General features: G+C 44.6%; 1 protein-coding gene across 6 annotated transcripts in view; it reads left to right on the top strand.

Moving 5' to 3' along the window:
• LOC135396520 (mitochondrial 10-formyltetrahydrofolate dehydrogenase-like) overlaps nt 1–15,766 on the top strand; it is a 121,842-nt gene that overhangs the window by 35,627 nt on the left and 70,449 nt on the right. The window contains exons 1-2 of one of the 6 annotated variants that reach the window (XM_064627538.1): nt 4,048–4,154; nt 11,665–11,801. In XM_064627538.1, coding sequence (XP_064483608.1) covers nt 11,675–11,801 — 127 coding nt within the window. In that variant the 5' untranslated portion in view covers nt 4,048–4,154; nt 11,665–11,674. The other 5 variants (XM_064627540.1, XM_064627539.1, XM_064627542.1 and 2 more) reach the window with 5 other exon arrangements.

Raw genomic sequence — 15,766 nt, 5'->3', positions numbered from 1 at the left:
TCGGTTCTGTCCTTCGGCAGCTTCGTGTGCTTGGGTACAGCTACAGAAGAACGATATGATATTATATGATATGTGCTTCACAACACTTCCCAGGCGTTTGTGCAGATTTTGTGCACGTTAAGTTACTTCTTACACTCATTGCTTAATCACAACAGAGAGCAGATAGTAGAAGTACAGTTACGGCGAAAGGTGAACAGCGTCGGAATCGCGTTAGGTTTTAGCTTTTTTCAACAGTCCCCTCGATTCTCATTGCAGCAGGTGTCTTCAAAGTGTGCCTGCAGGACAGTAACACATTCAGAGTACATGCACCCCAAGAGCGAAATTTCTCAGCTGTAGGCCGTCATTAGAGTCATACACACTCTATTCGACAAGCGAGAACCGCGAGCATATAAATGGCTCAAATATGGCAGTATACATGAAAGCAAGAAAGTCGTGACTTCACATCGTGAAATGTACAGGGCTTTTTTTTAATCCTTTACATAATTTTTATATTAAAACTATGAGAACTACCTAGACGCTGTCCTCACAGGTGGGTTATGCGGCCAGGCGGACATCCTGTAGGACAGCGCATGTAACTACTAGGTTATCTAAATTCATTAATTAACTTATTGATTAGATGTTTTCGGGGAAATGCGGGATAGCAGAATTGGAGCCAGCCATTATTTAAATCCATCCTCCTTTTAAATACCCCGAAAGAGCACGCCATTTCACAGTAACACCTGCGGGTGCCAACCGAGCTTGTCTGTGAGACACCGTGACACACGTACAACGGAGATTAATGAGGCAGAAGAAATCAATAGATTGGGCCCCACGTTTGTTAGCGCCACATCAATTATGCTAACTGACAAGGAACTGGTTTTCCTTCGTGAACGTGGTTCTGTGCGGGTGCTTGACTGGAAATTTGTTGTATTATTTCTAATAAACTTTCTGTTGGAAGTTAGCGCTCGTCCTCATCGGTCCTGTGTCCTCGTCTTGTTTGTTGCGCCCCTCAGTCAGGACTCATTCACAAAGCATGGCTATATATCCCCCCCCCCCCCCCCCGAATGCAAAGCTCGCGCACATTACTCGATAAAAAGAAGTGTGGGAGAGCGTTTTCGTGGAGCACTACTGCTTACAATGATGCTCTGCCACCGTTAGGCCGAATTCCAAGGAAGAGTTTGGCATCGTCTGGAAAACAGATACAGATATGATACACTGTGGGGCGGGGCATTGGGGGGGATCCCTTATCTATATCTTACACAAGGTTAGTACGGGGTACAGACGGTGTGATGAGGTTTAATGTTACTTTAGCCCTGATTTATACCTCTTGCCTGAATAATTCGTAAACACCACCCTTGATCCTTCTTGAGAAGATCCTTGAGACATCGGCCAAGAACTGAGCACTGAGCTCCTCATTTCCGTACACTCATTAATTAAATAAAAATCATAACTTTTATATTTTATTTCGGACGCTTTCGGAAGTCGGAACCTCTATTCATATCGGGACCTTCAGCAAAACGTATTCCGGGAAAAAACCCGCTTCGACACTTTGTGATTTTTTCGAGTAATTTTTTGGGTTCGGTATACATTTATTTATTACGGGGAGTAGCGTAATAATGCGCTCTTTCACTCAACTATCAGACACTAGATTACGTGTTACACAGATATACTTTGGGAACATTCAGGATTCTTTCCATCCCGGATTACACGCTGGATTGGTTCCTGCTATCGTATTCCTGAGTATTTCCTGAAATACATTCCAGCCTTGTTTTGAATTCAGACCGAAATCAGCCCTGAATCTTCCAACCTGATTAGTTCCGAATACAAGACTGTCTATACAGATCCTAAAATGTTACAGTATAATACTATAATAATACCAAGTATTGCAATACATGTCAAACCCTGTACCGACCACTGTGCAAGGTAACACCTCCAGAGGTTTTTCAGCTTTAAATACTGTAGAAGTGGTTTTTTCCACGTGGAAAATATTTTCGCGTTTTCCAACAAAGCTGGTTTGAGGAGTGCTTCCGTTAGTGCTCTGCTCCTGCATATCGTGCCGCGGTCATATTTCGGCATGTACTAAGACATACGTTGTTCATGGGGATGGCGGCGTTCTAGGTCAATCCCTTTCATCGATGAAAGATGAAAGTCACTCAAAAGGTTAGCCAGCTGTAGGGATCGAACCCACATCTTCTGGATTACCTCAAACAGATACAAACAAAGCCTCAATTTGCCTAAGAAATCAACGATGATCAATGTGTGTATGAGTGAGCAAAAAAAAATGTAACAGTGAAAGGAGGGTGAGTGAGAGTGAGTGGCTGGTTTGTCGTCCCTTCAGATGGCGCACCCAGAAAATCGCTGGAGAGGCGTATTAGCTTAGCTCAATTGGTAGAGCCCTGGACCGGTAATCCAGAAGATGTGGGTTCGATCCCTACAGTTGGTTAACCTTTTCAGTGACTTTCATCTTTCATTGTTGATTCCTTAGGCAAATTGAGGCTTTGTTTGTATCTGTCCCTTCTATGTTTGTTCCAGCCTCAGAACATCAGTTTCTCCCTTTCTTCTCCACACAGACATGGGTAAAGACCCTGTATACAATGGCCTTTAGGGACCCTGCAGGAGGCCATAGTACTGGCCGTGTGCAGGTCAGCCAGTTAATTTTAGCAGTTCTCATTCATTATCATTCAGGGCACTGAACAGTTCGGTTGAGATGTCCTACTATCATACAAGCTGGTTTTGAGAAGGCGGGGAAAGGCATGTTGCGGCTTCTTGGTATAGTGCTATATATGTACAGTGCAATTAGTTTGTAGCATACCTGGGTAAATTACTTCTAAAATGTAATTAAATTACATTACTCATTACTCCTGTCAGAATTTAATTGAATTAGATTACTCATTACTGCAATCGAAATGTAATGAAATTACATTACAATTACTACGAAAAAGTAATGACATTACTAAGTCATTGCTGCGAGCTTAATCACACTCTTCTTCATCATCTTCTTCTCAATCATCTTTCTTCTACATGTCAGGGTGCCACGTATGACGCATCGTTCCACAATGTAGAGATGAAGATGACACAATTAGAGTCACTAAATAAGCTACGCTTATTTAGCTTATTTAGTGACTCTAGACACAATGTATCACGGCAACAGGAAGACTGTCCGGAGGATGGGATTCTCCAATGCCACAAACCGTTAACCTGAACACTCGATTCTTTTGTAAAAAGTAATGAGTAATGTCATTAAAATTACTGCCCAAATGTAACTAAATTACATTACAAATTCATAATGGCAAAAGTAATGCATTACATTACAAATTACCACAAAAAGTAATTCGTTACTGTAATTTCATTACAGTAATGACATTACTACCCAGGTATGTTTGTAGGAGTAACAAAAGCGTGATCAGTTTTCATTTCTTTACATCTTGCCTGATGGGATAAAACAATCTTCTGCGGCTTGCTTAAACTGCCTACGCTGCATGGAGTAGAAAGGGTCGAGGTAGTCACGGTATGGCGTCGGACGCCGCACAATTTTCGCCCTCATGTGGCCAGAGTTATTCGCGGGAACTTAAATTCGCGATTTTAGAGGAATGCGCGAAAAACGCGAAAAAAAACCACTTCTACAGTAAGCAACTGTGAGCCTTTTCTTTCTAGTTCCCGCACGAAACGGTAGCACAAGACGAGAACCTTCAAGTTCACGAGTCTCCCGTTCCAAAACACGAGAATGGAGTGTCAACGAGTCGATCATTATAGTGTTACCGAAGTACACGTAGTTCTAACGATAGAGTACAGTATATCGCTTTCACTCATAGCCACAAAAATGAAAGTAACCTTGATCAGTGTAAAAGAAAAGAAAAAGAAGACATCGCTGGTTCCGTAATCTGTCGTCAGGTGATGAATCAAGAGTGACCGTGAACACCTATTTGACTTATATGCTCAGTTATCTTCATTTCCCTTATCAAAGAGTTCAGGGACAGATTCACCCACCCAACAAAAATTGAGCCACGTTTTCCGAGACGAATTGACGCTCACCGGCTGCACGTGTTTGATCAGCTGGGTGAAAAACACGTTTCGGCAGGGATGTGTGTCGGACGTTGAACTCATGGTGAGCGCATCAAAAATAGTAGGCTGGCGAACGACCGCCGTGTACACAGAGTGACGTTCGGAGGCCAAACGTACGTACATTCCTTGACTTGCTCTCGCTAGCAAAATCTAGTGTTGTTTTGTTGCTTTAGCTGTAAAGGGACTTGATATATCGTTCTTGAAAGCTAACATTTTGTGCCGGGGCGAAGCTCTTTATGCCACATGTAGCCATGCTGACCTTCCCCTGTCACGAGAGCTTTTAAGATACATTTTCATTGAGGCAACCATGTAACACACGGTGATGGTGTACGCTTTAAGTTATAGGTCGCTTCTGTGATACTCGAAAGCTTTTCACGTCCGTCGTTTGCGTTGCACAGCGAAGTCCTATCGTCTAATACATACTAGGAATGCATTGGGTGCCTAACCACTGCATCATGTAATTGTGCTTGGGAGATGCCTTCAGCGATCTTCCCTTACCACAATGAATATGTGAGTGAACAACTGCATGAATGACGATGGGATGAGGTGATTCAATTGAATGTGGAAACGCCGGATTCTAGGGTGTTCCATGAGCTTCGGATATACATAAGGAACACAGCACAAACCAGAGCGGCTGCATTGAAAGCGCTCCTACCTTTCCTTGAAGAAACGCATCTGATTGACATTTTGTGACACTTTCTGGTCCCTCGTTTGTGCAAGGTGTTCCCACTTGTTCGAGATGTTTGTCTCCCCCCCCCCACACGAACTACTGGGTTTTCTCCCGGTTTTAATTCTTTTTTTAACTAACTGTGGCTCAGTGGTCTGGGTTAGCCAGTCTGGCTAACTTGGGACTTTCTTTCACGCCTGTACTGCACTGCACTGCGTGCATGTTTTTCTTTCATTTTTTTATTTCCTTTTTGTTTATTTTTGTTTATTTTTCAGTTTGTTTTTCGAAATAGCAAGCTGGCAATAGCCTGGCTGACATTTCCTTTTTCTTTTCTTCCCTTTTCTTTCGCTCTATTAAACATATCCCCCCCCCCCAGTCTGGCTTTTTCCTGATTTATGTCCCCACTTTTTTCTCCTCTATCACACCACATCACAAACCAAAGACGATCCTCGGAAAAATGGCATGTTCTCTTTAGGCATGGCCTCTCTATTGAACGTATTCCTTATGAGTTATGACACGCTGCCTATTTATTTTTTATTTTTATTTTTTACTTCACCAGTCCATTGTGATCATTTTGCATAGGATCAGGTTCAGGAGCTTTTATGGTGTAACGTTTTATGTTTCTACGTTTTATGCTACCCAATTCACTTCCCGACTGTTCAGGAAATGGAAATTACGGGACCGCTTGCTCATATTTTGTGGCCCCTTTCTTGCCCCTTTCTTGGCTACACAAAGCGTTTCAAGTATGCTGTTATATCGTGCAAATATTTCTGAGCAAATTGACTTTTCGGTGCTTCTCGTACTGTAGCTTATTTTCCAGAAAACTTATCACACACACGGACACAGATAAATTGGATGATGACGTGGTGAGGCATTCACCGCCCCATTGCTCTTGTGGAAGGGATGATGATGGAAAGGTGTCCTGTTAGAGTTCGTCCATCAGTACAGTGCTGGAGAGGAACTCACCAACAACTCGTGGGCCTTGCATCTGATTTCAGGGGTCCAACCATGGCCCGAGAATTTTGGCTAATTAAGTCGAACGGGTGTTGACCGACGCGTCGCAGAGTAGTTTTCATGAGGGCGCGTACCGTCCGCATACCAGGCGGATGTGATGGAGGTCACATCACAGAAATAAAATTTTAATGTCACCCTTAGTATGAGTGTTGAGCTCGAGTTTGAGGGTTTCAAAAAAGAAAGAAAAGAAGCAGAATCCGACGAATTCTGCGGTTTTCAAAAGTAGCCGCCTCCCACACAAAACGAAAAAAAAAAAAAAAACATCTTCCCCTGCCCGCATACGGTGCATAACCGCATCCTGTTCGAGTGCACAGAAGCGCAACCACACAAAATCAATGAACTCGATTACACATGTCAAAATTTATTCGTCCATCACGTTGAATTTTCCCTCGGGTGATTTTGGAAACTACGTAATTCCTACGCGTAGCGTCATGTGCCCCAAAATAATTCCCACGATAGTCTAGTGATCGTTGCGTACACGTCAACTGTTCCTACATATTCAGAAGGACAGAAGGAAGGTCGCTTGTGTTTTCATAGTGCACGTCACACCAGTGGGTGCGTGCTAGAGGCTCGTCGTAATTGGTCTGGGGCGCTGTTTGCGTGACGATTTATTTACAAGCGCCCGGACGCAGTTAATGCATTACAGAATAAATGACTACAAAAATCTGCAAGGCCAGAAAAAATGTATTGCCGATCGCCGTGTTTGGAACTCCATAACAATGCTGTACCCGCTACCGAAACTAAGTAATTGAGTACCCAGTACTCGCTACTCGACTAAAAAGCAGACTTGTACCGTAACAGAATTTCACGAATCCGAATCCAAGGAAGATTCTGCGAATCCACGAATCTTACGAATCTCGAATCTTTCGAATCCTTTGTTAATAAAAGTAAAAGGAAAAAAGCCAGGGGGAAAAACACTTCTACTACAAAGTGTCTTGAAGTAGAATTTGATATCTTTGTGCAAGGAAAAGCAGAACAAGTAGTAGTACACTTTTTCATCGACTACAGGAAATACATACATAAACTCGCGTGTCTGAATTCTCTCCATAAAACTACGAAACAATTAAAAGCAAAACCATGTTACTTTTAAGCTTTTAATGGCGGACCTTTATGCTGTGATTTTGGCGCACCGCGGACCATCAGGCCAATCGGGGCTTTCGGCGGACTATGGAGGTGTGATGACCGCTCCCGGTAGGAACGACAGCACACGAGATAGGGGTACCTTTGGGGTAGTTTGTGGAAGGAACGAGGCCAACACCAGTAAATAATGGGCACACAATTTAATCTAACACAAGAGATCTGTGCACATGCTGCCGGCTCACCACAATTGGACGTTGTCCTTGGGGCACAATCTGTGACGGCACAGTGTTGATGGACGCTGTCGAGCTGCTTGTTGAGAGGATCCACAGTCTGAAGTCCGTTTCGGGCCTTGCGACACCAGTTGTTCCGGGTTCCCCGTCCGAGCGATGACTTCTTGCTGCAGGCGGTTCTGTGACGAGTCTTGGTCGTCCGCCCTCACTTCTCCTTTCCTGGTTATGGAGCTGCTCCCCTTTTATGGACTCTCCGGTCACCGTTCGCACTCGCATCCCTTGCTTAGGGAAAAGCCGGCCAAGTAATGAAACGGCTTCCTGGAATCGGCGGTTTCATGTGAAGTCGTGATCGCCTTCCCTCTTCCCATCTGTCGCTTCAGTTTACGTGCCCTGCTAGCCTCCGCAGGCCACGGCTATTCCCTGCTTTGGGAAGAGTCGGGAAAACAGGGAAATTGCTAAAAAGAGAGTTTTCTCCGCACTATATCTTCGTGCTAGACGTTGGTTCGTCAACAGTTGACTTGGCTCTGGGTGGGGGCGTTCAAACAATGTCGTGCTGTCCATTCTTTCAAACGGCCGCTGTCACTCCAGGGGTGCTCATACACACACAAAAAAGATGCTCGTAGAAGCATACGACTGGCCTGCTCGATGGGCACATCTGGAGAGCCCATTTAGTTATTCTAGGAACCTCACTTCCTAGGAACATCACAGAGGCGCCAATTTTTTTTAGAAAAACTGAAACAAACAAACGTGGTTGGTGGATTCGAAAGATTCGATTGCCCGTTTTGGGCACTGGGATTCGAATCAGGCTTTTGGGGCAGCGCCAATATAAAAAAGAAACAAACAAACGTAGTTGGTGGATTCGAAATATTCGATTCCCCGTTTTGGGCACTGATAAAAATTCGACTCGCGACTGATAAAGATTCGACTCGCTTTTTTGACCACGGGTATTCGAATTCCCGAATCTCGAATCCCTGCCTAGGATTCGAGAATTCGTGATTTCGCGGATTCGGTTGGCCCACCCCTCATCAAAGGCAAAGCCATGTGGCTTTTAAACCTGTGATGTCGGAGCTTTATGCTGTGATGGTGGTGAAAGTGCGCGCCGTTGTCGACCTCACAGAGGTGGGCAACGTCACGACTAACGCCCTGGGGAATGTGCCGACATATGTCTGAAAACGTCTGAGGGAAAGCCCAGGAAAACGCCCAGAAAGCACAGCCGGCACCGGAATTCCAACCGGGGTACCTTCCAGTCTCGACGTGACAATGCTGGCGCGCTCACTACAGAGCACCCCGGGGCCCGCCAGCCAATCAGGCTTCTTCGGACTCCGGAGGCGCCAATTTGTTAAAGAAACAAACAAACGTGGTTGGTGGATTTGGAATATTCGATTCGCCGTTTTGGGCACTAGGATTCGGATTCCCGAGTCTAGGATTCGAGGTTTCGCGGATTTGGTTGGCCCATCCCCAGTATTTAAGTTACATATCTTAGATATAACTTGGTACCTTGCAAATACTTTGAAAGGTAAGTATTTAGTAATCTAACTTAAAACTTGGGAAACTTCTTTAGATATACTTATATGGCCGCGAAAGATTCTCTTTTGTCTCGGCAATGAGCTTTGTGCTGTATATATGCTTTAGCATCTGAGATATTTGGGGCCCTTTTGGGAAGGGTAGCGCCTCAGGTTTGGGAGCATGCATGAGGCGACGTGTTGTCCAATCATGTATGATGAGGACGAGTTAGGTTTTATTGGCGCATGAGCAAAGGCAGGATAGAAGACCACAAAGCCGTAGCGAGAGAGGGCACGTAAAATACGATCCTCAAGCTCAAGGAGGTGTTGCTCTCTTCAAAAGAAATTTGCTATAGCGAAGGAGAGAATACGCTGTCACGGAAGCTTCGCAGATTTGAGAGCTCTTCCCCACGTTTATAGAGCTCTTGTAAACGAAATTGCGCTCAAATAGTATGCTTCAAAGCCTGGAAATTTCCTTCCTCTTTTGAACCTTGCATCACAAGTCAATCAATGGTGTATCATCCTATCTTTTATTGATTGCACCATATTTACAGTGGTGCAGAAAATAATTTCGAATAACTAGTGCAGAAGTAACGTGGTACATAGCACATTGAGTTCACTCGCTGTTATCGAAAGCGTAGAGCAACCGTCAGTTGTGTTGCCTGGATTTACGCTATTATCAAAAATTAACGCGGGAGACGTTACCGATAAACTTCGACAACATGCTGATTGTGCACTCAAATAAAGTATTTCCTATTGTGAGTGGGCGAAAACGCGGCCTCACTCTGTACGTACTTTCCGTTGCTTCCGAAGACTGTTTCCGTTCCTATTCTGTTTCTTACAGCCAGAAACTGTTGAAAGGTAACGCACAACGCCACATTACTAGTTTAGCTAGAGTTAACATGTTCATTTATTGCGAATTCCACCGGTCGTTGTAGTGCAGAAAAGCTTCCGCTGACTCGAATGTGCAGGTCACGTTACATTGGTTGCTTCACTGCAACGTGCGTCGCGTTTCATTGGTGATTCCGTTCGTTTCTCAAGGGAACCAGCATCAGCATACTTCACTTCACTACGCTACACTAATTTGTTTTCGATTCTCAAGAGACCACGAATACTGAGCAACGACTGGCAGTTTCGGTTGGTTGCCGGAATAACTTGAGCAGTGAGTGAAACACGGTATGAGGACGCAGGGAAGGGTACCAGACGTATTTTCGTCACCGTGTGCTATTTCATTTGCAATATTTTCGTTTCCGTTTCTCATACCAGCCACCAGTTTTGTTTCCGGTAATGGAATGGCTGCTAGAGAGCTGTGGGTGGACAGCCCGTTCAGCTCTGTCAGCACCTCGTTTTGCCCAAGTGCTGCTTCGGTGCCGCGCGTACGTACACGAGTAATTTCGCATCGGTGAGGAGGGCAGATCTTGCAGGATATAAAATAAGATCTGTAGAAATATGTCTTTGTCTCGTAGACTGTAGTGCTCAAACTCTAGATGGGCGTGACCAGACCTCCACCCAATGTCGCATTCATAGGCGGACGCTCTCAATAGTATAGAATACTGCCATAGCTATGGTAAAATGAAAAAAAGAAAATCATAGGCCTGCGTTCCCGTGCTATGTCGTGGAGTAGTGCCGTGGGGTCTGTTATGTATGTCGCATGCGTTGACGTCATGAGGACCGGGACGAGTAAGCGATGGTTGCACCCTCGAGATCCAACATTGTGCTTTTCGTGCTCTCGTGCAGTACTCAAGGCATATATTACAGGGAATGCAGTCAGCAAAATGCAAAAATAAAACGGAAAGTTACTCATGACATCGCAGAAGAGCAATGACCCGTATCCCATACGGGACGACCGTTTTCGTTTCCGATTATGTTTCCGGTAATGGAGGACCGTGGTATGCGTTTCCAGTTCCGTTATCATCTCCATTTCGGGAATGTACCCGTTTCTGTTACCATTACCGTTCTCTGCTCTGGACTGGTTAATAAAAACGTTTGAACCTGAAATAAGCTTTCGGAAATACTGGCTAGCGTTGTGTCTCGAAAGTCCCAACTGCGGCCACACGCGAACCATTTTACACTTTTATCGGTTCCTTTTAGTTTTGGTTGAGCAGACGTAACCATTCGTACCGGTTTGGCTCGCGGTTCCGATCCCGAGCTTTTAGCAGCCACCAAACAAATGCTCTACAGACAACGAGAGAGAGAGAGAGAGAGAAAAACAGCTCCTCCCAGTGGGGACAGCCCAGAACCCAAGAGAAATAAGTGAGTTTTAGCATATCGTACGCTGTCGCCTTTGCGTACGTAAGGGATAGCGTTGGTGGTCCTGCGCACGCGCAAAACACAAGCAGAGCTTTGCGCGTTGCGCAGAACCACCACGCTATCCCTTACGTACGCAAAGGTGACAGCGTACGATATACCAGAACCCACTACAATGTCGTCGGAGAAATTAGTGAGTTTTAGTATTGCGTACGCTGTCGCCTATGCGTACGTAAGGGATAGCGTGGTGGTTCCGCGCAATTCTCAAACCTCTGCTTTTGTTTTGCGCGTGCGCAGAATCGCCAACGCTATCCCTTACGTACGCAAAGCTTACAGCGTACGTTATACTAAAACTCACTATTAATCTGGTGCACGCGTGGAATACGTTCGACCACGTCTCTCGCCATACTGTTTCGCTTATTCAACAGCGATTTATCGCCAACCACCGACGGCATGTGCGCGGCTAAAGGCTGATTCACATTACAGCGCCTTACGTGTACCTTCGTCCCATCGTTGCAATAATTCGCTGTCAGCGGACGTAACACGCAAGCGTGAACGCAGCAGTGTGAATCAGGCTGAAGAAATATTCCGTGTGAAGGACACGCGCTTCGAAAAGCAAACACGAACGTTTCAGCTACGTAACAGAAGGCTTTTATCTCTTAATAACGCTTCTTATCGTTCCACAACGCTATCAGTTGTTGCAGACATAAACACGCCTTTTTTGCGTAGTAGCAGGTGCGCTTCATTCGCTCTATCTCCCATTCTTTTGCCAGTCAATGGTGCGATATCCCAAATGTGTGGAGCGAGCACGCACTGCGTTGTACCGTAAACTCATCCAACAGTCTTAGCGTTCAAATTGTACTGGGTTCCTTTCTTTGGACAGGTCGTGAAGGATGAAGATTGCCATCATCGGTCAGAGTGCTTTCGCCAGTGAGGTGTACAAGCTACTCAAAAAGAATGGCCATCAGGTCGTCGCTGTCTTCACCGTCCCTGATCAAGGCAACAGAGAAGACGTTCTTGGTATGGGATTCCTGCTAGTGCTTATTTAATCGAAGAACGGTGTACTACTGCAAAAATATTGGCATAAACAAAACTAGCTAGCTGTATTTTCTGCTTTAAATGCTAATATTATTTGATTCTTGTACTGCAATTAGAAAAAGATACTTTAGATTCCCTGGTGTAGTTTGGCATGAACAAATGCGCTAACACACACACGCACACAAAGAACGTTAATATAATTATAGGAAAAGCATAAGAACCTAAAAATAATTATAAGCGATGATATATTGTGGTCGGTGAACGCCATTGATTGATTAATAATTCGGAGAATGTGTATGTCTCTAGGCGACAGTTAGCAACGATACGTGGACCGATTTCCTGGAGCTTTTCGGTGCCAACGAAGATGCTCTCGCATGCGTAATATATATATATATGTGCTGCATGCGTGGGCATATATATATATATATGCAGCATCACAAAAACGCCATCATAGGTGCGTTCCCAGTATTGTCTGAGCACGCTAACGTCAGCGTACACCCATGTTATTGTGTCGGTATAAAGGATGAACGCTAAAACAAGAAGTATACGTTTAAAATGAGCTTGTAGTTAATAGCCAACACGTCATTTATTTATTATATTTTTATTTATCTATTATATTTTATTTATTTATTTATTGCTGTCATTATGGAAACAGCACTGACTCTAACGTGCACGAAACGGTCTACTCAAACTCAACTCAACCGAGGGATAGCCTGTGCTTGGTTTAGTATCCTGTGGTCCCAGAATACGTGGTGCTTTTCGACTTTTCAAATGAGTTTCTCATAATACAAATCATCAGTACCGACACTACAACCACACAAAAAATGCGCAAAGCACGAGCATGCAAAACAATCCTTTGCGTTCTCGTTCCAGAAGAGACGGAAGCTCCAGCAATGATACGATTGCTCAGCCAGCTCTCATTGGCGAAAGCTGACTCCCACTTCCGGTGGTGTCGTGACGCCGAGCATTTTGTTGTTTATTTATCTATTTATTTGCCCTCCCTGATGCTGGATTTTCGGCGAAAGCCTACGCGCGAGTGTCAGAACTTGGTGTAGTTGACGCCAGAGGCGCGCGAATCGCGAGGAAAATCGCCGGTCGGGCTTTGCGCGTGCATTACAGCAATTCTACGTTCCACATTTGGATGGAATAACTTCTTCTCTTCTTTTTAAGAAATGAGAGAGGTCAGCCAATATTTCGCTTGCTACTCTTTAAAAAAATTCACCCGGACGAAAAAAATGCACGCACAAAAAGAAATACAGGATAATGAAAATGCGCCGAAGCACAGGTGACCCAGTTCCCGCAGGTTTGCGGCCTTGAGGAACTTCATAATATTTAGTGAACATAGAGAACGATCAAATTTTCTAGTTTCTAGATTAAAGGTAGTTAAAGGTAGGTGAGTTAGGTATGTCTCGGTTTTGTACGTTAGGGTGCACTCAAGTATACGAAATGCCTACAATGTGGCTTTTTGATACTTTTCATATACAGGGTGTCCCTGAAAACGTGTCATTGAATTATAATAAAAAAATTACGCCACCTAGAATCATGCGGTCAACGGCATTTGTTCTTATTAGGTTTCTGCCATCTCCTGATGTGAATGTCATGTACCCCAAGTTTAATTATGTAAACATTTGCGAAATGAACTCTGAAATTTGCCAAGTAAAGGTCACTTTTTTACCCCATCAATATGAAGAGCGTGCCGAATTCACTCAAATTCATGATAATTGACAGTGATATTCACGAGCTATCCCATCGGAAAAAATAGCCGAATATCGTGCTTTTCGGAGCACCGGACCATAACCGTGTATTCACACGAGCGTGTTTTCTGACGGCGCAGCGACTGAAGGAGCGAGAGGGGTAAATGATAAGGCGCTGAGGCTACTCCCTTTTGGAATGCCTACACAGATAGTGTTCCAATGTGCTGTCGGCTCAGATGCTGGGGAAGCCGGCGATAACGTTCGCGCTGCGGTTGAACGTTGCAGCATTAATTTTATGCGCACGGCGCTTGGTACATAATGGACGAAAGAAAGCGAAAATGTGTGGCTCTTGCTTTTCTCATTGAAGATAGTGAATGCTGCCACGAAAAGAAGCGGTTAAAGAAGCTATGGACGAATAAATGGGTGCTGAGGAAAGAGTACGGTCTGCAAAATAGCCTTCTACGGGAGCTACGACACGAGGACCCATTTGTCTACCGCAAGGTTTTGAGAATCGATGCGCCCACTTTTAAATACATTCTGCTCCGCATAGCAAAGCGCAGAAGGAGAGTATAGAGGCCAATATGCGGGACAGTATACTAGCCAGTGATCGCCTTTCCGTAACCCGTCTGCAACAGGTTCGTTCGAATTATGTGCGCTTAAACATGCCTCTAAATGCATGAAACGTTCGTAAATAAGAATGAGCGGGAAAGAGTGTAGGAGAGAGTACTGTGAAAGCTGTGCGTCGTCGTTTTTTACCGTGACTCCGCAGCAGTCTGACGGTGTTGAATGTGGTGTAAAGCAGAGACGGCTGTGGCGTAAAGGTCGCACCTTTCGAGCACAGTAAAAACAGCTTCACCGCATAGCAGGTTCTGCGTCAATCATTGCCGTGAATGATAGGGCTCTCACTTCTGATTGGAGGACAGAGTGCAGCGTACATCTTTTTGTGTCAATTGTGTGTGTGTCTGTGGTGGTCCCTCTGCCGCACGTTCCGCTAAAGCAAGAAACCTTGTCCTCTTTCTGCAGAAGGGAGGTCTTGCTCAACGGCCCATCTAATACTTTGCTCTCCCAGACGAACTCATGCACCCTCAACGCATCTCCACCCTTCATCCTCTATCCTCCATCCGTCTTGCTTTTTTTTTTTTTCGGCGAGCTTGGCTAGCTTTGGTAGCTTCCAATTCCAACGTTTCATTGGACAGGCCATGTTTTTGTGTCTGCTACTCATTCCCAGTAAAACGTCCATCGCGTATAGCAGTGGCATAGCGAGGGCGCGTTCACACCCACTCAAACAACCCTTATGATCTTTCCTGTTTCTTTTCTTTTTCTCTTTTTTTTTTTTGGGGGGGGGGGTACGTTACCGTCCCATACATACATATAAAATAATGGAACAGAAAGAAATTCACGAATTGGCACTCTTTGCATATCGCGTTATATAGGAAGCTGCCCTAGTGACTAATTATGAAATAATGTCATGACAAAGCGAGACGCCATCACGTAACGCGCGATGACTTTTTGAGCGCAATCGCTCTCCGTCCGACGAAAGGAGGTTCCAAAGCCGGCCCACAGAGTGATAGTAGAAAAAGCAACGATTGCTAAAATTGGGAGAGGAAAAGCGTTATCCCAGCGAAAGTCGGACAGGATAAGCCGAGCCTGTGTTATCTCTTTCTGCGATGCCGGGGTGGGCTGGGTTTCCAACCTCCTTTCGTCGGACTGACAAAGACTGCGCTGAAAAATTCATCGTGCGCTAATCTGTTTGAGCTCCGTAGAGCATGATGTTCGGCTATTTTTTCCGATGGGATAGTTCCTGAATATCCCTGTCAATTATCATTAATTTGAGTAAATTAGACACGGACTTCACATTGGTGGGGGTAAAAAAGTTACCTTTACTAGGCAAATGTCCGACTTAAGCTCGCAAAATTTGCATAATTAAACTTACGTTACATGACATTCACATCAGGAGGTGGCAAAAACCCAGTAAGAACAAATGCCATTGACCGCATGACTCTAGGTGGTGTAGTTTTTTTATTATAATTCAATGAGACGTTTTCTGGGACACCCTGTATGTTTCACCCGGTGAAGTTACTTATTTGAAACTTGAAATAAGACTAGCACAGTAAGGCGGTGGGTTGCAGGCAGACATTACACACAAAAACTGGTGCTTTATAGATTGATATGTAAAAATAGGGAACGCGCAATATTTCACTGAACTACGAAGTGCTACGTTAGACTGATTTCTATTTTTTAAAAACCTCTGTT

This window comes from Ornithodoros turicata, chromosome 6, assembly GCF_037126465.1.
Source record: "Ornithodoros turicata isolate Travis chromosome 6, ASM3712646v1, whole genome shotgun sequence".
Lineage (NCBI taxonomy): Eukaryota > Metazoa > Arthropoda > Arachnida > Ixodida > Argasidae > Ornithodoros > Ornithodoros turicata.
This window is presented reverse-complemented; position numbering and strand designations above follow the sequence as displayed.